Source organism: Ylistrum balloti, unplaced genomic scaffold, assembly GCF_031769215.1.
Source record: "Ylistrum balloti isolate Yb309-2 unplaced genomic scaffold, AGI_CSIRO_Ybal_v1 Utg371088, whole genome shotgun sequence".
In the NCBI taxonomy this organism is placed as follows: Eukaryota; Metazoa; Mollusca; class Bivalvia; order Pectinida; family Pectinidae; genus Ylistrum; species Ylistrum balloti.
Window position 1 is genome coordinate 387,187 of NW_026782600.1, and position 22,287 is coordinate 409,473.

A 22,287-nucleotide genomic window follows, 5' to 3' on the forward strand; every position below is an offset into this window, starting at 1 on the left:
TAAAACATGACTCTGAAACCACACCCAGGTTAAAAGTATCTCATATACCATTATTTGTTGATGATGGTGACATTAAAAAGGATATTTAGTCAAGCAACGTTTTTTTCTTTTCAACTGGAAATGAAAATATATGTGTCCAGACTAACAAATCTGTACATAATAGTTTTCTCCTATGTAGCCAATGTCCAGTGTGGTCAGTTTAAATTCTGAGAAGCCCCCGCCAAAATTAGCGATAATTCAAATATAGCGCGAAATGCTGCGCCCTCTGGCGGGAAGAAGACTGTTTGTAAACAAATGCACACGATATCAAGTATCGAAACGGTGAGTCTGATTTCACGTTAACTCCTTTCGCAAGGAAATCATGAAAGAAATTGCGTGATAAACCTTTTGTGAAACATATAAAAGTTACTAAAATTCACAATGAATTGTTATTTGATGGTTTAAATCTGCCAAACACGGTCTGACATACAAAACATATCACTAGCGATGATGACTTATCACTTACCAACAGTCTAGGAGAGTCTTCACAACTTCTTCATTACTTTGGAAAAAGTTTTCTTTCTTGAACTTGTCCCACCTCTTGTACTGCTCTCCTATTGTTATCCAAAAGTGACTTGCCGAAATCAATGATAATGGGATGCTGTTATAGGTAATACTTGGTACAAAGGTCAGCCAAAGGGTACAAACAAAACATGCATGTCTCGAAGTAGGTTACACCATTAAAATATGTGAAAACGAGCTGAAACAAAGAAGCAACCAAAATGAAAACGAGCTATTACTGTTGGGGGAGACAATGTTTCTTACATGAATAAGGATCCTCCACACAAAACATTAAATATCTGTGTTTTAATTATTACCTTGGCTCATTATCATATTCTAGGTAATTTTTCTCTACACAATAGCAAATTAATCCTTTGACATACAAATTCATAACCTAAATTTGATCTAGATTTGACAATGTTCTACAGGAAGTGACACAATGTGAAAAAGTGACAAACTGTGACTAAAGTGACAAATGTGACCGAAATGATAATTGTAACTTTATCGTACCACTGCAACTAGTTGAACAACTCGGTATGACTAACCATTCAGTCCGCTACTTAAGCATGTGACTAAACTTACTAACAGGTGACAAATGGTGACAATCGGTCACAATACATGACCAATAGTTAACACGAATTACTATGACATCTGTAAATCATCAATGACAATATAACCAAACACACTCATGTATTATCTAACCTAGAAGTGACTAAAAGTGACTAGACCTGTGACTAGACATACACCATGTGACTACACCTAACTACAGACCGGATATACCTTATGAATATTCAAACTTTCAACAAGCTCCTAACATTTAATTATAACCAACAATATAATTATTACAAAGTAAATGCAATAACTGACAATGCTACAAGGAACAGCACACAAAATAAATACATACATGATGGAATTATTTTATAACAGACTTACATCATGATTCTAAAGTCCATCAGTATAACCTCAATATACTATTTTATCCATTTGTATACCAATGGTGATATTACCGGCATTGATGTACAATATCTATACTACCAATTAAATTCCTCAGCAACCCTGCTGACTATATATATATATATAGATAAACCAAGGTTAACTGTTATTGTTATCATTTCACTGTTACGCAAACTGATTAGAGAGTTTATCAAGGGAAATAACTCGAATGGCTCGACGCGCAATCGTAACCTTGGAAGACACGACACAAATTCAACACAACACGAGATTTAAAATCTACAAAATACCGGAGTCTATGGTCAGCATAGCCAAACACAGCCTGCAAATATGAAACTTACATAATATATAACGTAAATCTAGTATTTATGAATACTATCAACAATTACGAATTTCCATCACTGATGCTCAGGTCATGATGTAATGGCGACAATACCGCTTCCACAGCAAACATGACATTTTCATCAACACTACGATAATCATGAAAATACTTAATGTTGACTTGCTCAGTATTACTTACCTCCCCTTGTCTAATAGGTTACACGCCACTAACTTTTAAATAACTATTTACAAAACAAAATGTTACCCCACCCTAAAATTGTTAACTTCTTACCGTCACTTAAAGTTAACGTAAAGCAAGAAAGTATTTAATTTTTCAGTCAAAGATATAAGACAACAAAAACACAATTATATATACTCGAAAAGAAATCAAGAATACTTAATGGAAAAGAAAATATAAACGAAATTGAAAAAAACTAGAAATGACAGGATTGGAAAAATCGTTGAATACCATGTACGAGGGAAAAGCAAAAGGAGTGCAAGACTGAGAAATCTCCAAATATTTTCTCCAACTAGAAAAAAACAAGACAATCAAGAAAAAGTTAAAAATAGTACAGTTGTGATGGTTTTATTAGTTTTAAAGAATCTTCAGATGTCACAAAAATAAATAAATAAAATGAAATAAAAGTATGGGAACAGATGGTTTATCAGCAGAATTTGATTTTAAATTTTGGGACCAGATTAGGATTTTAATGATAGAAGCATTAGCAGAAGCACACGTACAAGTGGGACTTGGTGATATACAGAAAGGAGCGACATAATTAGATAGGAAAACTGGAGGTGGATTATAATCTAGTAACAAGATTGAAAGAAGAAATGCTAGATATAATACACACTGAACAGAATGGATATATAACGACCAGGAATTGCTGTAAGACAAATACAAGATATAATCAAGGTTGCCCTCCATCATGGAGCAGTTTGGAAAATTATCAGCTTAAAACTACACAAAGGTAAAACGGAGGAATTTTGGTTAAATAGAAATAAGTAAATAACAGGGAAAGTTTGGTATAAATTGGAAGCTAGAGATAAAATCATCAGGCATTTATTTAGTAACAAATAAAAAGGCATGCAGTCATTTAAACTGGGAAGTTTTAAAAAAGTCAGTAGACGAGATGATCTAAATTAGAAAATCGAAAACTTTCGATGCTTTGAAAAAGTGATACAATCGTTAGTAATTCCTAAAATTACAAAGTCAACGTGCAACATATTGAAAAGTATGTGTGGAGCATTTGGAAAAAAAAAACCAAATACTTAAGCTTATACGAGATGGGGGGGGGGGGGGGGGGGGGGGGGGGGGGGGGGGGGGGGGTGGGGAATGAAGTGTAAAACTATGATCGGTTGCTATGAAAAAGGAGGTTTGAACGTGCGTGACCTAGAATCACATATTGATATAACTTCAGTTAAATCTTCAAAATGAATAAACATGTCTGACCTTTATAGAACTGTATTAGAGGCTAGCTTATATTTGGGAGGAGGTCAAATGATGCCTTGCTCCGGATTCACTGATATCAGAAAAGAGGTGTTATTGGTAAATAGAATATCAGACTTATCAGTAAATCTTTCGTGAACAGTTAACATCATAAACGAAGGAAAAGTCTTAGAAGAAGCTATCATATACAAAGGTATAATAAATGGAAAGGCAACCGAAACTGGATCAATGAACTAGCACAAATGAAAAAAAATTCCAAACGATTGAGGAAAAATAATAGAAAGGGAAAACTTGGTGAAGACAGTCATTAAACAGACAAGAAATTTTGTTCCATAAAAAGGAAAACTATTGATATAGAAAATGTAAACAATAAACACTAATATAAAGTAGCCGTAGCTAATCAATTTATACAACCGTACAGTAAGGATACATGGAAACGGTTATTCAACATTGACCATCCTCAGATATATATATATATATTTCATGAGTTTTATATTTAGACATAACATTATACCATGTCAACAACATTTACAGAAATGGAAAATTGAAGATAATAACTTATGTACTGTTTGCCACGTGAAAGATTATCATTTACATTATTTCGTATATTGCAATTTTTAGAGTATTTTAGGAGGAAAATTGTAGAAATATTTAAATCTTTTGGATACGCCGTAAATTTGAAAAATCTTAAATATGTTGTAATTGGATATGAAATGTTGAATTGTTTTGTTGAATTAAACATATTTTATTGTAAATCATTTACAAAAGGATCGGGCACAAGTTATTTCAACTTATAGTTGCCCTTTCCTCAATGCATTACAAAACAAAAACATCACAATATTTTCTTGTACTAGAAAAAACAAATCAATCAAAAAATGTTACAAATTATTAACAGTTGTGATGGTTTTATTAGTTTAAAAGAATCTTTAGAAGACATAAAAATCGATGAATAAAATGAAATAAAAGTATGGGAACAGATGGTTTATCCGTAGATTTTCATTTTAATTTTGGGACCAGATTCTCTCTCTCTCTCTCTCTCTCTCTCTCTCTCTCTCTCTCTCTCTCTCTCTCTCTCGCATTGCATTTCAGTGTTTGTCCTAGAGGAACTTTGCTTCCGTCACTACACTATAGTGTTTCACCAGGAGGAACTTGATTTCTGTCACTCCACCACAGTGTTTGTCCTTCAGGGACTTGATTTCTGTCACTACATCACAGTGTTTGTCATTCAGGGACTTGATTTCTGTCACTCCACCACAGTGTTTGTCCTTCAGGGACTTGATTTCTGTCACTACATCACAGTGTTTGTCATTCAGGGACTTGATTTCTGTTACTCCACCACAGTGTTTGTCCTGGAGGAACTTGATTTCTGTCACTACATCACAGTGTTTGTCCTGGAGGAACTTGATTTCTGTCACTCCACCACAGTGTTTGTCCTTCAGGGACTTGATTTCTGTCACTCCACCACAGTGTTTGTCCTTCAGGGACTTGATTTCTGTCACTCCACCACAGTGTTTGTCCTTCAGGGACTTGATTTCTGTCACTCCACCGCAGTGTTTGTCCTTCAGGGACTTGATTTCTGTCACTCCACCACAGTGTTTGTCCTTCAGGGACTTGATTTCTGTCACTCCACCACAGTGTTTGTCCTGGAGGAACTTGATTTCTGTCACTCCACCACAGTGTTTGTCCTGGAGGAACTTGATTTCTGTCACTCCACCACAGTGTTTGTCCTTCAGGGACTTGATTTCTGTCACTCCACCACAGTGTTTGTCCTTCAGGGACTTGATTTCTGTCACTCCACCACAGTGTTTGTCCTTCAGGGACTTGATTTCTGTCACTCCACCACAGTGTTTGTCCTTCAGGGACTTGATTTCTGTCACTCCACCACAGTGTTTGTCCTTCAGGGACTTGATTTCTGTCACTCCACCACAGTGTTTGTCCTGGAGGAACTTGATTTCTGTCACTCCACCACAGTGTTTGTCCTGGAGGAACTTGATTTCTGTCACTCCACCACAGTGTTTGTCCTTCAGGAACTTGATTTCTGTCACTCCACCACAGTGTTTGTCCTTCAGGGACTTGATTTCTGTCACTACATTACAGTGTTTGTCCTGGAGGAACTTGATTTCTGTCACTCCACCACAGTGTTTGTCCTTCAGGGACTTGATTTCTGTCACTCCATCACAGTGTTTGTCCTTCAGGGACTTGATTTCTTTCCCTCCAACACAGTCTTCGTCCTGGGGGAACTTGCTTCCTGTCCACATTACTGCCTCAGGGATATGGAACTTGCTTCCTGTCCACATTACTGCCTCAGGGATATGGAACTTATTTCCTTTTTTAACTCATTTTGTTTTGTTTATTAGTTATTGTTAATCATCATTTGGATCTAATATATGGAAGTGTTCTATAACATGAAGGCAATTCACATATTGTTTTCAATATTGAATATTGATGAAAAAACTATTTTCGAAAATGAAATCACCCAACTGCTCTTTGGGCATGGCAGGTAATGACATAAAACTTCATGTTGAATCAAACGTTTACTACATTTTGACTATGATGACAGAACACAGCATTCATAAAAATAAATACGTCTCTCTCATATCTGCATACTGTAAATTAAATTTGTTTTGATTCAGTTACAAATTTCGTAATCAAAATAAATTCCCGAAAATTGTATCAACGAAAAATTAAAAGAGGGGTATTGATTTTTGTTGCGTTGAACCTGTGTGTATGGTCTCCTTCCCAAAATTCACATGTCCCGAACTAAAAATGTAGTTGAGACACAGTACCCGCCAAAGAAAGTACTATTAGAGTATGCTGTTCAGGACTCTCAGCCACCTTCCGACTTTCTGAAAAGTTACCATATTGCAATTGTTTTGAAACCATGCCATTCTACACTACAAAGTGTTTAAGAAGTGGCGCCACAGCGATGTATCTTAATAAACTAATTTACTGATTTACCTGCGCTCAAATATTATATGATACAGATACGGTCGCTCTTCCTTATGATTTTCCCGCGCTTTAATATTTTGATTAAAAAAATTACAGCTTATTGGTTTGAAATTAATCAAAATCAAAAGAAAAATACGATTGCGTCGATTTACTGTTGATTCAGGATTTATGAACTCTCCATCTCGGTTTCCTGTTAATAGATAAAGATTTACAAAAGTGGAATAAAGGCGTTTAATTTCACATTCAGATATATTGATGACCTCTTGTCTTTAGATAACAAGAAATTTATTTACCTCGTCTATCATATATACCCACGAATTGGAAATTAAAGAAATTTTCCATTTCTTGATGGCAATATCCATGTATCCCGCAATCTATGGTGTTGACATGTCGAAGTTGATTCGATATTCAAGGGTCTGTTCCCATCATCACGATTTTCGTGCAAGAAATCGTCAATTGCCGGACAAACTCGTAACACAGGGTTTCAAAAGATGAAAGTTAATGAAAATTATGAGTAAGTTTTAAGATCTTCATAGTGAGCTATTTTGAAAACGTTATATTACTTTTTGGGATTGGCCAAGGTTTTAAATGGCGGGTGTTGTCGATGAAGTAGAAGACGCTTACTCTTCCGAAACATCTGGTCTTATTCTCCTTGAATTTTTTCTCGAGTCGCCGTGTAAATCTTTCTTTGTACATATTTGCACTAGTTTTATGTAATTTTAGTATGTATTGTGATTATGTTGACGTGCTTGTATTCTGATGTTTTTGCCTGCACTCCGACGTTATATTCTGTCAAATTCACCTGTGTCTGAATATTATACGTTCCAATTAATCATAGGAGGCTCTGACACTACTCAGAAAATTGCAAAAAACGTAATAATAAAGAAATCATAATAGGAAATACAACTTATACAAAGTGGAAGAAAACATCACCAATGTTAAGAAGCAAAGTGCAGAATCACAATCGCGAATAACGACTAACAATGACTTTTAAATACAACAGCAGAGAACACAATTAACATGATTGAATGTAGTGACAAAGCACCATCTAAAACAAGTTTTCCTGGCATGAAAGCTAAGCTAACAAACTATGGCCTAAATCTGACACCAAAGAGAATATCTAGAAGATAAAGCGTGACGGAAAGAGCACTTAATAATGTAAAGATTTAAAAACTTTTCCAACAGAAAACAATTGAGAAGGTTATTTACATGTATATATGTATATATATTACATCAACATTGATGTCAAGCTGAATCGTTTTTGTAAAGTGGTATTCAAAGCATTTGTTTCAATAAAAGCCCTCAGCGTTATGTTTATAACAAGAAAAGTTCCATCGACTAGTTAGCTAGTAGCTATTCATCAGTACATGTCCTTGGTTTAATTGATTAGGTATATATCATACTTCTCAATACGATAATACGTTTACTATCTTTTACAAGGTTTACGCAATTCTTACTTAGCTTTGTATGATTCTGCATGTAACCTTTAATTAGGAAATATGCCCTTAAAGATCTCCTTACTGATGTTTCATATATTACCAGTAATCAACGGAATACAGCTAGATGTGCCCAAATTTCAAAGTAACTTTTATTTGTCCAGTGTGGGGTATAAGTCTATCAGTGAGATTGGTTTGTATGAGTGTGCTCGATGTTGTGGTTTGGAATCTGGATGTCAATCCTTCACTTGCAGCACAACGCATCTCAGATGTCGACTTATCGAAGACGATTCCAGCACGGCACCAGGAAAATTCCACGCAAATCCTGGGTTCATATATGGAAACAGGACCACGGTTGTTTTGGTAAGTCAGTTTCTTCAAAATGAAATTTTTGTACGTATGATACCAGAACAAAATGGTGAATAATTTTATGGAAAAGAGGGGGGAAAGTTAATATAATGTAATAAAGGATAAACTAATTGATTGATCAATTTTATATTGATACAATGTTTGTAAACCTTTACTTGTTATTACAGTAAAAATTAAAAAAAATCATCTTTAACATGTTACAACTAAGAATGGGGTCATAGACCGTACTGAAGGGGTTGACTAACAATAGTTTTGATTTACACTGTTTCTTGACAGTAAATTGTTTTTGTTCTTATCATAATAACGATAGCACCATGCAGAAACCCGTAATCCACTTCAAGAAAGTAAACATTCTGGAAAATTATTATTGAAGATAATACACGGTGAGTGTCTTTAAAAAAACTGTATTTTGACAAGAATGATAAAAGATATGTCCCGAACAAAACACCAGCTTATAATTTGAGAAACTGGTCATATATACTATTTATCCTGTAACATTTATTGAACTTTCAGAATATCGGAACAGTTTGTTGTTCAATCTTTGTTTTTATGCGGTGACTTTCATTGACTTTCATTTCATTGATAATAAACTAATATTTCAGTTCGTCGTTGATAATAAACTAATATTTCAGTTCGTCGTTGATAATAAACTAATATTTCAGTTCGTCGTTGATAATAAACTAATATTTCAATTCGTCGTTGATAATAAACTAATATTTCAGTTCGTCGTTGATAATAAACTAATATTTCAGTTCGTCGTTGATAATAAACTAATATTTCAGTTCGCCGTTGATAATAAACTAATATTTCAGTTCGTCGTTGATAATAAACTAATATTTCAGTTCGTCGTTGATAATAAACTAATATTTCAGTTCGTCGTTGATAATAAACTAATATTTCAGTTCGTCGTTGATAATAAACTAATATTTCAGTTCGTCGTTGATAATAAACTTATATTTCAGTTCGTCGTTGATAATAAATAAATATTTCAGTTCGTCGTTGATAATAAACTAATATTTCAGTTCGTCGTTGATAATAAACTAATATTTCAGTTCGTCGTTGATAATAAACTAATATTTCAGTTCGTCGTTGATAATAAACTTATATTTCAGTTCGTCGTTGATAATAAATAATATTTCATTTCGTTGATAATAAACTAATATTTCAGTTCGTCGTTGATAATAAACTAATATTTCAGTTCGTCGTTGATAATAAACTTAATATTTCAGTTCGTCGTTGATAATAAACTTATATTTCAGTTCGTCGTTGATAATAAACTAATATTTCAGTTCGTCGTTGATATATCAAAAACTAATATTTCTAATATTTCAGTTCGTTGATAATCGTTGATAATAAACTAATATTTCAGTTCGTCGTTGATAATAAACTAATATTTCAGTTCGTCGTTGATAACGTTGATAATAAACTAATATTTCAGTTCGTCGTTGATAATAAATAAATATTTCAGTTCGTCGTTGATAATAAACTAATATTTCAGTTCGTCGTTGATAATAAACTAATATTTCAGTTCGTCGTTGATAATAAATAAATATTTCAGTTCGTCGTTGATAATAAACTAATATTTCAGTTCGTCGTTGATAATAAACTAATATTTCAGTTCGCCGTTGATAATAAATAAATATTTCAGTTCGTCGTTGATAATAAACTAATATTTCAGTTCGTCGTTGATAATAAACTAATATTTCAGTTCGTCGTTGATAATAAACTAATATTTCAGTTCGTCGTTGATAATAAACTAATATTTCAGTTCAGTTCGTCGTTGATAATAAATAAATATTTCAGTTCGTCGTTGATAATAAATAATAAATAAATATTTCACGTTGATAATAATATTTCAGTTCGTCGTTGATAATAAACTAATATTTCAGTTCGTCGTTGATAATAAACTAATATTTCAGTTCGTCGTTGATAATAAACTAATATTTCAGTTCGTCGTTGATAATAAATAAATATTTCAGTTCGTCGTTGATAATAAACTTAAGTAAGTATCTTGATTATGAAAGCTTAATGATACATATATTATCATAGAGACATTTTCATTATTAATTAGCACGATTCTGTCGATTTTCGATCATACTCTTGGTCTTAACACATCATCTATCTAGACAAAACAAATCATCATCGAGATGGTTGGTTATCAGCACAGAAAACGAATGAAAATGGGGCAAAGCCAAAATTGGCCGGGTTGCAGGATGAGCGCAATGTTATATATCGTGCTCAAAACAACTTCAGCCAATGAGAGGCTATCGCGTTTAAAACAACATATGAAACCAATCAGAGGCAAAGGCTGCCATTTTGGATTTTCCACGCCCGATTGTTGAAAATGACTAAGTTCCAAAGCCCGGAAAATCAAGAAAAAACGTCCGGAATAAATCCTAAGTAAATAGGTGCACATCTTCAACATATATTTAAACATGCTACAAAATTTCAAGTTTCTACGTCACAAACTCTAGGAGGAGTTGATTCTACAAAAACTGGTACCCCTTTCCCTACCAAACTGCGGAAAATTACTAAGTTCCAAAGCCCGGAAAATTCAGAAAAAATGTCCGGAATGAATCCATAATAGGAGATGTCTGCAGATATGTGTGAAAGAGATGACGAAATGCACGATAACTCCGTATTCTGAAATTTTGATTTTACAAAAAATGTTCTCGATTGCTTTTGCAATAGCTCATTTGTATAAGGGTGTCTATCATTTCATTGCTTTAAATAAATCTGTTGATTAATTGTTATACTTTGTAATAGATATATAGGTGTCTCTCATTTATTTGCTTTGAAGATAATACATTTTTGATTAATTCTTATACTTTGTAATGAAAAAAGTTTGTTTGCAGACTTTTGAATGAATCCTCTACGCGGATTCATACAGTTTGCAAACAATTTTTTTTCATACGCCTATGAAACTAAAAAAATGACATCAATGCTTAAATACCTATATAGGCGTCTCATTTACTTGCTATGAAGATTATACATTTCTTGATTGATTCTTACCCTTAAAAAATAACTAACTCCAGTGAAATGTATTTTCTAAATAAATCAAATATAGATAAACGATAAGCCGACATATTTAGAACGGAATGTTTCAGCATTCGCCTTCAACAATTGATGAAATTGTGAATTAAGCATGTTTTCATTATGCATTGCAATATGAGTTACGTTAGAATGTTCGTCTTTACGTTTCCTTTGAAAACTATGACGTTTTGATCTAATAGAATGAAGCTCTGATGGGACCCTGTTATGACCATGACTGCCCAAATTACACTTCCTGTGTGCGTTTGTCGTCCACGTCCCGGATTTGTATAATAACAGGTAAAAACATTTTTTGACTTAATATTGTCTGTTCTTGTGGTCAGTTTTCTAATTACCTATAGACTCAAACTTAACAACACGTGTTTTTACCTGCTGTTAAGCTTCTTATAGCCTGTGAAGTCGGCACTGATTATGGCTTTAGTACGCTGCATGCATGTACAACGTATGCTGTTGTAAACAATATCTCACAATGGCTTATGAGCTTGGTCACAGGAGAAGAATCTGATTTCATACTTACTTTTCCTATCCAATCTTTGTTATTTTTCACTAATCCAGCCAAGACGAACATTGTTCTCTTCTCTTCCAGACCACTTGACGTCAGATTAAACCTTACATGCAACAAATAACCACTGACTTTCACCTATTCTCATTGCCACAATAAATTGTTTCTCAGGGGAAGTAACTGCAAATGTTTCTTCTAAGATTACTGCTCTGAAACAATTGAAGCAAATAAGAATACATTTATTATTACAAACATATCCTTCATTAGACCAAAGTTTGCCTCCTGCGTCCTGTGTCTGAGACGTATGTTTTGATTTGTCATATGCGTGGGGAAAGTCAAGTTAGGAGGCGCAAGAGTCGGTTTTGCTCTTTCTTCTGTAATGTATGGATTATACATTGAACCTGGCTGTGTATATTTAAAATCGAGAAAAGTTTAAACTACATACCTTCTTAAATAATTACAAAACATAAATTTCTGATGATCTGTTGCTTTTTTCCAAAAAAAGGTGAACTTGACCAGAATTAAAAGAGATAAATCTTTTGAATCTAAAAAAAACAGAACTTTGCAACAAGAATACCTAAGCTATCTACACAAGCACCTCCCCAGGTGCTTTTTGTGTTGGACTGACGCATAAATAGCATCTTACGAATTCCTAATTTGTTCAGAATATCCCTTTTGAAGATTTCCCTTTCTTTAAAAGGCGCGGGGGTAGGGGGATAGGGGTGGGGTGGCTTTGTATACATGTGTTTGAAAACGCTAGAATGACTTTCCATCAGTTGCCATTGGCAATCGACATAATACAGAGAGTAAGCAACGTATTTATATGTATTAATTTTCTCTGTATAATTACTATCTAATATGTCATACAAACAAATATGAATTTAAATACCCAAATCAACTACAATTGGTAGAAGGACATTGTATGCACTAATTTGTATATTACTAGCAACATCACTTCTGTATGTTGTTTGATAATAACATATAATGGGCTTCATCCGTAGGCACCTGTACCTGGAACAGTGCGGATGTAAATATTGCTGGGTGAACACTTTATATCGTAATAGTGCTGTATTGTATATGATATAGTTCACTGAACGGAGAGCGGAGATATTGGTAACATAATGTGTTCTTGTGATTTTGCTTGCTTGCAAAACCTAGATACATATGATAATTTTGTTTGAAAAGACCAAGAAAATGAAGCTTAATTAAATATATAACCCGTATCGCTTGTATTAAATACTATGCCCATTTCAGCCTGTGGTCCTCCTCCCTTTATCATGTATGATTCAAACGATGATGACGTTTCACAAACCATGATTCCTGTTGGGGTCCTCCGGTACCTTCCATGTCCTTCAGGCACCACAGGATATCGCTACGCCACCTGTCTGGCAAATGGACAATGGTCAGAGCCGGTTTCTCATTGTTCAGGTATCATATCATTAAATCTAGTCAAAAAATGGGAAAAGATCAAATCAATCTAGACTGAAGTATTTTTTTTTTATGAAATATCAAAATCAAATCAAAATTAAAGTTAGGGGTTCAGTCGTCCTGATTCAGTGTTTGACTACGTGTAAACTGTTTGCCCTTAACGATGTGTATTTCAACTTTAAACTCCGTCGTAACTTTTGATTTTTGTTGGCTGTCGACGGGCCGTTAAATATAGCCAAACCAAGTCATTATGGTATTTAAACAGCTTCAAAATATTAACGGTAAAGATTTCAATTAAGAGTCTCAATTTAGTTTACATTTGTCATTTATGATAATTACAAATTACATATCCATCGTTGAAAGTTTCCATTCAGATAAATGCCATCAATAGGTGATTTTTTTTCAGATTGTGGAAATCCACCAAATATTTCTAATGCGATTGTTTCTGCCGGTAACACGACCATAGGATCAAACAGGATATACCATTGTTCTCCTGCAACCAACACTTCCGGTTCCGGTTTCATTACATGTCGGCCTAACATAACGTGGTCTGAACCTTCATTGGTGTGTATACCAGGTAAATACATCTACAACAAGCTTAACCCTGAATCATTCGGGGACGCAACACTTGAATATGTGTCTCTCGGCTGAGACCATGTCCTACATAAATGATGTAAGTACTTCGAGAGGTTGGAGCCGATCAATGCTGATGTTAAGAAAAAAAAAGAAAAGAAGAAAAACCAATGAATAAGCAAGGAATTTCATGTTTTCATGATTTATTTCGTATTAAATGAAAATATATCAGACTTTCTTTCAGCGGTGTAAACCTATTATACGTTCAGGCTTTCCTTGTCATATTGCGACTATGTTTTTTTTAGACCAATTGGCATTTATTTTTATGTATGAAACATGTCTTCTTCTGAAAAAAAAAATGCTTATATCTATCTATCTATACAATATATGCTAGAAGTTTTATTTTGAAATCTGGTTTCCAGGTAGAATCAGCTATGTTTTACACAGTCAGTCTCAACCAGCAGTTGTAGATACGTCTGCCTGATAACTATGCTGTTGTATACCTTGTTCTCATTTGAAAGCAGTCATTGTTTCCTGGAAGCAACTAAGATTTAAATTGCAGATGTCATCGATTGAGCAGAAAATGCCTACCTTTCCGGGACACATCTTGTACTTCTGGGGTCTCAAATCTTTTCTTCATAGTTTGCTCTTATTTCATCGAATTTGTGTTTAAATTAAGATTCTGTTGAATTGTCTTTATATTCAATGTTTGTGCATATTGCGTTTTTCCGAGTGTGAAGATTGAATGAGTTCTAAAATGGGGGCATGTTTATGAACAGTGTTGAGAATATTACGAATCAATACCATACCGTATGTGAGGCATATGGATTTCCTCTCTTTAACAATGTTCATCAATGTACTCGGTTGATGTGACACCTTTGTCTGTTAACATGTGTTGAACTGGATATTTGATATGAATACGAGACTGGTAAATCGCGATATCTGATCCGAACAGAAATGCTGATTTCAAGTTTGTATAATTTACCACATTATCTACCTTGTATCTGACTTATCCCATCAAATCAACAAAATGGAATGTTAGTAGTTAAAACGCGTCATTTAAAAATTGTTGAAACTCAAAACGTCGTCGTTCATTAATCCATATTCAACTTTTCCCCAGGAAATCACGAAACGTTATGTGATTTAATATCAAATGTGTCATCTTTGACTTTTTTTATTTTCAAAACTTTCAGACTGTGTTATCATAACAAACATGCAAAATGCGTACACCACGGCGACAGTAGCACCTGCAGGCATCACCATCCAATACACATGTGACACAGGCTATGAATGGCAGTCTGGGACAGGAGGTAGACTCTGCAACGCGAATGGTGTATGGGAAAACTTAGATATAACATGCAGCCAAGACAATGGTATGTCCATTCAATATGCCCCACCATGAAATGACTGGGCAATTCCGGTGTAATTTGAGTCTATATTGAATGATGATTTAGTATGTAGCTGTATATTAAGACAGTGATATGGAATGCAGCTGAAGGTTGATACATGGCAACACAGGGGCCGTGAAATACTCTCCACACTCACACATGCCCACCAGACATGAATACTCTTTCTAGATCCTGTTGTTCAGTAAAGACTCGTGAACGTTCTAGTTCCAAGAGTCCAATAACGACGTAAAGACATATAAAATGTTATCTATTACATTATAATGTCTTTCAAATCTTAGGATAACATCCACTCTTGTTTAAGTCAGATCACCTTATTTCCTTTAATACATATAGTATATTCACATATCGATGTAGTTTTTATTGAGATTGATACATCACGTGTAGGATTATTTGCATAATGTGATGTCAACAATATAACTTGCTACGGTAACTGACCTGAAGAAAATATTTTTCTTTTGCTTTAGAGGAGGGGCCCACTACGGAAAACTAAGCAAATTTATTCAACTCTTTCTTCTGGTAGAAAGAAAGCAATTGATCAAATATGGTCTCAAACTAACTGATTGCCACTTCTGGTATATCCAAATGATTTTACTTCAAAATAAGTTAGATATTTCAGTCTTCTTTCAAAGTGGACAACGTCATTATAATTCTGTGAGAGTGAACATGCAGAGCAAGAATTTCATTATCACATGATAACATATTTCTTTAAACGTGTTGTCTCTTCCTGAAAAAATCTTATCCGAAAAAAACCTAATTGTTCCAGTGTTATGGCAATTTAACTACGATAAAAGGTGGCAGCTTTATTTAACTTTATTGTAAAATGATGAACTCTGTTCCAAATCTTCAATTCGGGCATCTGGAAACCTCGTAGACTGGATCGCCTGCCGTAGCCCCTAGACTTCGATACGAAAAACGTTTCTGCGAGCGCAGCCTAGCTTAGAAAAGTAGTATTAAGTCAGGTAATCCAGTCTCTGTACTTTAGACGTATTTATGCTCGAAACTGAAAGAAAGATCCAAAAATCAAAAGTATCTTGACTCTGTCTTCTATGAATGAATACATGCAGGAAATGATAACATTACAGACGATCATTCAAAATATCGAATTTAAACATCAATAACAGTGTTTGTATTTTTGTTATTCAGATTGAGAACTCCCATCTATGCCTGATGGACAAAGTGGAATTACTTACGCGTCTACAAGCTACCAGGACATTTTAACATTCCATTGCTACGAAAATCCCTCTAGTCCAGGAAACATGGCGGTGACGTGTGATGGAACATGGACGTCGCCTCAATCTTATTGTTATTCCTGATTTTCTCACATTTCTATCTCATTACGATTGTTAAGCTCCGTCATTTCTATTTGATATGATATTACCTGTAGGGAGAACATTATGTAAGTAAGTATCACGTGCCTTCAATTCCGTTCTCTGTCTTAATATCAAACGTCCACGTAAACAAAGGAGGTTACATGTAGAAATAATCATAAGACTAAAATCTTACATAGTTCTTAATATTTAGAAAATTGTGATAACACTTTATAGATTTATGACAGGAAATGAATTTAGTCTTGGATTGCATATTTGGTATTTTATTATTACACATACAGATTTCATGTTTTGATCATTTGTACGACGATTACATAACAAAGAGTAAAAATACCCCGTAAGAATTGAGTATATGAATCCCGAGGACGAAAAGTCCAGAAATTGACTTCAGAAACTGAGTAGGGAGGACGACCTCCGTTGACCTTGCATTTGTTCTTTTCGTTGCTTCATATCAATTTGCGGTGGCTAAGTCTTAAAGGATAAATTGCCATTCCTTTTTGCAATGCTGTCGTAAGGTCTTGGCGGGAAGTTGGTCCTCGCTGAAACACGACACTGCAAGCTATTCCAAGGGTGCTCAATGGGATTCAAATCAAGGGGAATTACTTGGCCATTACAGATGAATTGTAGTCGCTGTTTGAAGGTAGTCGTTGACCACACAAGCCCGTGAGGATGGGCATTAACGTCCACCAGGACAAACTCTTGTCCCACAGCTCCCACAGTAAGTCGGTGACGTAGAGGTCTGTGGAAACCATCACTAGCCCACCACGAAAGTGTTCTACATAACACTCATCCTGTTACCTCCAAGCCCTCCTCCTCCCATCATAGAAGTCAAATAAAAATCTTGATTTATCACGACACTGATATACATGTGAAAGATACACATTACATTAAAACTATTGAGTAATTTTATTACATATAGTAAATATATCACGCTTTAATCAAATCAAATGTTATTTATTATGGCTGGAAATATTTCACACTTAAAACCTTAGCTTTAATTCAACAAACTGACACTGTCTATCCAATAGGTTGTTTTTGTTTTTAACTGTTTCAGTTAAAAGGAAGTGATTTCTGGACCAATCTATCTAAGTTCAGTTTTGTATTGTCTAACGTGGTGTCAATGTCTGTGTTTCAGGGATGGATCAATAAACGTGTTAATACTATGTATATATATTCATTATTATGTCAACTATTGATGCATTTTCGATTTAGTTAACACATACACACCAGCGGTCTTCTCATTCGTTTGTTCAGATTGATCTTACTATCACTTAAGCCCTTGGTGCTTTATTTACATCAACAAATATTTGCCTATTTTCATATTAGGCTTCACAAATAATTTAATCGTTACTGTATCATTGTAACCGATGTGTTCGGAAGTCCCGCATGCATTCCATAGTTTGTCGTGTCTTTCTCTTCAAATGTTTTTATTGTTGAAATAAAGATGTAACATATATTGGAATAGTTTAAATGGTTGATCGTTTTCTCTTTAATAACAACAGCAGACAATAGAGTATATAAGTGGTCAATATTTTGCTGAACGTGGAAACTCGTCTGGAGATAAGACGGTGACCGACAGAGTACTCAAAAGGGTAACCAAAACGGTGATCAAAGGGATCCAATACAAGGAGTGTAATTTTCGAAACGAAAAAGAATTTCGAGAGAAGAAAAATTATCTATTTGATAAAAGCTGATGATATGAGAAATCTGAGTAGTTTTATCGCTAGTGATTATATAACATTTCCGGTGATGATATCACTTTCGTAGTTTTGATCAATCACAGTATTGCTTTCTAGTCACTGCAATGATATTCTCCGATTTTCCTGTTCGAACGAAAATGTAGCAAAAGCTGTATAGGTTGGTTTTGCATTAAATATTTCCAGTGTACATGTATGTCAAAGCGGTTTTGTATTCAATTCTTACCATACAACAGCATGAAATGATAAAATACAATGAAAAGCAGATGGCGTCGTCTTTTCATACATAGAATATATGTATTTTTCACGATATTCTTCATACTCGTAAAATCTGTATGGTATCGTCAATATATTTGCGTTTGATAAGAACGAAAACAGTGTCAAAGTAACTAAGTCAAACCGGCTCTTAGTGTTGACAACTAGTCACAAAGCAAATCATTGCAGAACATGTAATCCGAGAAAGTGTATGCGTTACACATCGTGGACATGGGAACCAGTACTTAAACATCAGAAATATTGTAATATAATCCAAACTCAAATCCAATAAAACTAGAACAAAATATGAACAAAAGAAATATTTACACGGAGACTAAAAAAAATGTACAAGGAGAATAAGACCAGGTGTTCCTAAAGAGTAAGTGTCTTATGCTTCAGCAACGACATCCGCCATGTAAACCTTGGTCAATTCAAGTCAGAAATGTCACGTTCTCAAATGAGAGCAAGGTATACAACAACCAACATGCACACAAGCGAGCATCAAATACGTCCAGCTTCGTGTCACCCAAAGAAATGCAATATTTCTCAACTAACTGAGCGAATCTGATAGACGTAAAGACGACATTCTTATCCTAACGTACAAATTTCCAACAACATTGTTCCTGAATATATAATGAAACCAAAGCTCTGTTCGATTCGACTCTCATCTCTTTCCTTGAACCATCTCAACGAAAAAAACTGATCTGGCACATAGCTGGCACCCTGACACTTTAAAACTCGCCCCAGATGACACCCTGGAAAGCTTTCAAACTCGCCCCAGGTGACACCCTAGAAGGATTTAAAAATCGCCCCAGGTTTCTGTACAATATCAGTTTATTTCCTCTTACTCCTGTAAAACGTTAGTTGTCGACAATATCTACAATACTATGAAGGAGGTTGATCAATAGGTAGAAGTAGAAACTCACTCGTTCAGTGCACCTATCAATATGCTACATGTTGGTGGAAGGACAGAGTCGGCGTCATTCGCTTTTTCTTTCCTGTATTATAACGGAACACATAGAAACACGGCATTATCTTAACAACATCAATATACAGAATAAAACGACTTCAAATATATGCGTGAAGATAAAGCATCACTGAAGGATGTGATTGTAGACTTTGTAATACTGAAGAAATGACGAAGCGACACAATGAACCCGTTGTCTGAATATTGTTTTTACTCAAACAAAATTGATGTATTTTCAATGATAGATATAAATTGGACAATGGCTTGTTCTGTTTTATAGCCTTCTATATATGGCGACCTCACTCCATCATCGGGGAAAACCCCCATAAAGCTCAAACCATCGTGAAAATAAACAAAGATTTAAACTAAACAGAATATAAAATCTTAACCTTAAGCCAGCAAACTATTTTATTAGTCGGCATATTTGTTTACTTGGTATTTGATCGTGAATGCTTTTACTGTCGTTAATAACTTCTGGGAAATGTTTCATTTTAATATCCAACAAGAAAAATCGTTTCCTTTAAATGGCTTCATATCTACTGAAAATAAAACCAAGGGGCCCAGAGAGCCTGTATCATTCATCTGGATATTTAAGTCAGTAATGCAAAACTTTACATTTCTTTAGAAGGAAAATATTTCCCCTGATCATCCAACATATAGAGCTTCAAATTCCCAAGGGGTGGGGACAGAGATCAGTTGTTAACCTCTTGATGTCCAGCAATGCTATTAAGTTATAGGATGGCAATCTAAATGGCTTCAAAGATATCTGTCTTGGGGTTGGACCAGTTATCAGTTAAGATTGTGTTTATCTCCTGATGCTCAGCAATACTATAGTTGTTCAGTGTGTGGATCACAACTGTTTCAAAGAACCAAAGATCCAAATGATATGAAAATGAAGTCAATCTACGCTTTATAGAAAACTGATTTCCCTTAACCAGATATAACCTCATCAAAGTATGGAGAAAGGCAACAAGGTCCCCAAAGACATTCAGCAACTTCAAACAACCATCAAACAGCGGCTTTACGGGTAACTTGGCAACTACCGAAGACATCGGTATACAGGCAAAGCTTTAAAGGAAATAACACATTGGGCAGGAGTAACGATTACACCCAGGAAAGCAACATTGTTTATTAAAAAACAAACATGTAAGGAAACATAGTTTTCCACAAGAATATCACGTTTTTATCCTAAAACAACAAGATGGATTCTAAAAGTCGTAGTTGCTCTGTACAGCAGCTGCTCTTGTAATAAAACAGAGTAAGTAAACAGAAATTTACAACAATGACAAGCAGAGCTATACATGGCCATTAGACCAACAGGGCAACACATCTAAATACATACACAGAGAATATAAAAGTTAGTATTTATATATAATTCCCATCACAGTAGATTCATTATCGACCCTCTCGGCCATCAATTTTGTCGCTTTACCATTCGACAGGGTGAGATGAAGGCCAGTTACTCGGAAAGATCAGAACGAGTATATTGTCTCAGGGAGATCAGAACGAGTATATCGTCTCGGGGAGATCAGAACGAGTATATCGTCTCGGGGAGATCAGAACGAGTATATCGCCTCGGGGAGATCAGAACGAGTATATCGTCTCCTGGAGATCAGAACGAGTATATCGTCTCGGGGAGATCAGAACGAGTATATCGTCTCGGAGAGATCAGAACGAGTATATCGTCTCCTGGAGATCAGAACGAGTATATCGTCTCGGGGAGATCAGAACGAGTATATCGTCTCGGGGAGATCAGAACGAGTATATCGTCTCGGAGAGATCAGAACGAGTATATCGTTTCGGGGAGATCAGAACGAGTATATCGTCTCGGAGAGATCAGAACGAGTATATCGTTTCGGGGAGATCAGAACGAGTATATCGTCTCCTGGAGATCAGAACGAGTATATCGTCTCGGGGAGATCAGAACGAGTATATCGTCTCGTGGAGATCAGAACGAGTATATCGTCTCGGGGAGATCAGAACGAGTATATCGTCTCGGGGAGATCAGAACGAGTATATCGTCTCGGGGAGATCAGAACGAGGATACCGTCTCGGGGAGATCAGAACGAGTATATCGTCTCCTGGAGATCAGAACGAGTATATCGTCTCGGGGAGATCAGAACGAGTATATCGTCTCGGAGAGATCAGAACGAGGATACCGTCTCGGGGAGATCAGAACGAGTATATCGTCTCGGGGAGATCAGAACGAGTATATCGTATCGGAGAGATCAGAACGAGTATATTGTCTCGGGAAGATCAGAACGAGTATATCGTCTCGGGGAGATCAGAACGAGGATACCGTCTCGAGGAGATCAGAAGGAGTATATTGTCAGGGAGATCAGAACGAGTATATTGTCTCGGGGAGATCAGAACGAGTATATCGTCTCGGGGAGATCAGAACGAGTATATTGTCAGAGAGATCAGAACGAGTATATCGTCTCCTGGAGATCAGAACGAGTATATCGTCTCGGGGAGATCAGAACGAGTATATCGTCTCGGGGAGATCAGAACGAGTATATTGTCAGAGAGATCAGAACGAGTATATCGTCTCGGGGAGATCAGAACGAGTATATCGTCTCGGGGAGATCAGAACGAGTATATTGTCTCGGGGAGATCAGAACGAGTATATCGTCTCGGGGAGATCAGAACGAGTATATCGTCTCGGGGAGATCAGAACGAGTATATCGTCTCGGGGAGATCAGAACGAGTATATCGTCTCGGGGAGATCAGAACGAGTATATCGTCTCCTGGAGATCAGAACGAGTATATCGTCTCGGGGAGATCAGAACGAGTATATCGTCTCGGAGAGATCAGAACGAGTATATCGTCTCAGGGAGATCAGAACGAGTATATCGTCTCGGGGAGATCAGAACGAGTATATCGTCTCGGGGAGATCAGAACGAGTATATCGTCTCGGGGAGATCAGAACGAGTATATTGTCAGAGAGATCAGAACGAGTATATCGTCTCCTGGAGATCAGAACGAGTATATCGTCTCGGGGAGATCAGAACGAGTATATCGTCTCGGGGAGATCAGAACGAGTATATCGTCTCGGGGAGAT

General features: G+C 35.7%; 1 protein-coding gene across 1 annotated transcript; it reads left to right on the forward strand.

Moving 5' to 3' along the window:
- Positions 1-7,710: 7,710 nt before the first annotated feature.
- On the forward strand, positions 7,711-14,972 carry LOC132560624 (sushi, von Willebrand factor type A, EGF and pentraxin domain-containing protein 1-like). The gene is made up of 5 exons (XM_060225288.1): positions 7,711-8,010; positions 11,250-11,346; positions 12,824-12,997; positions 13,404-13,574; positions 14,764-14,972. The coding sequence occupies exons 1-5, from the start codon at positions 7,711-7,713 to the stop codon at positions 14,970-14,972; spliced, it is 951 nt and encodes a 316-aa protein (XP_060081271.1).
- Positions 14,973-22,287: the final 7,315 nt, after the last annotated feature.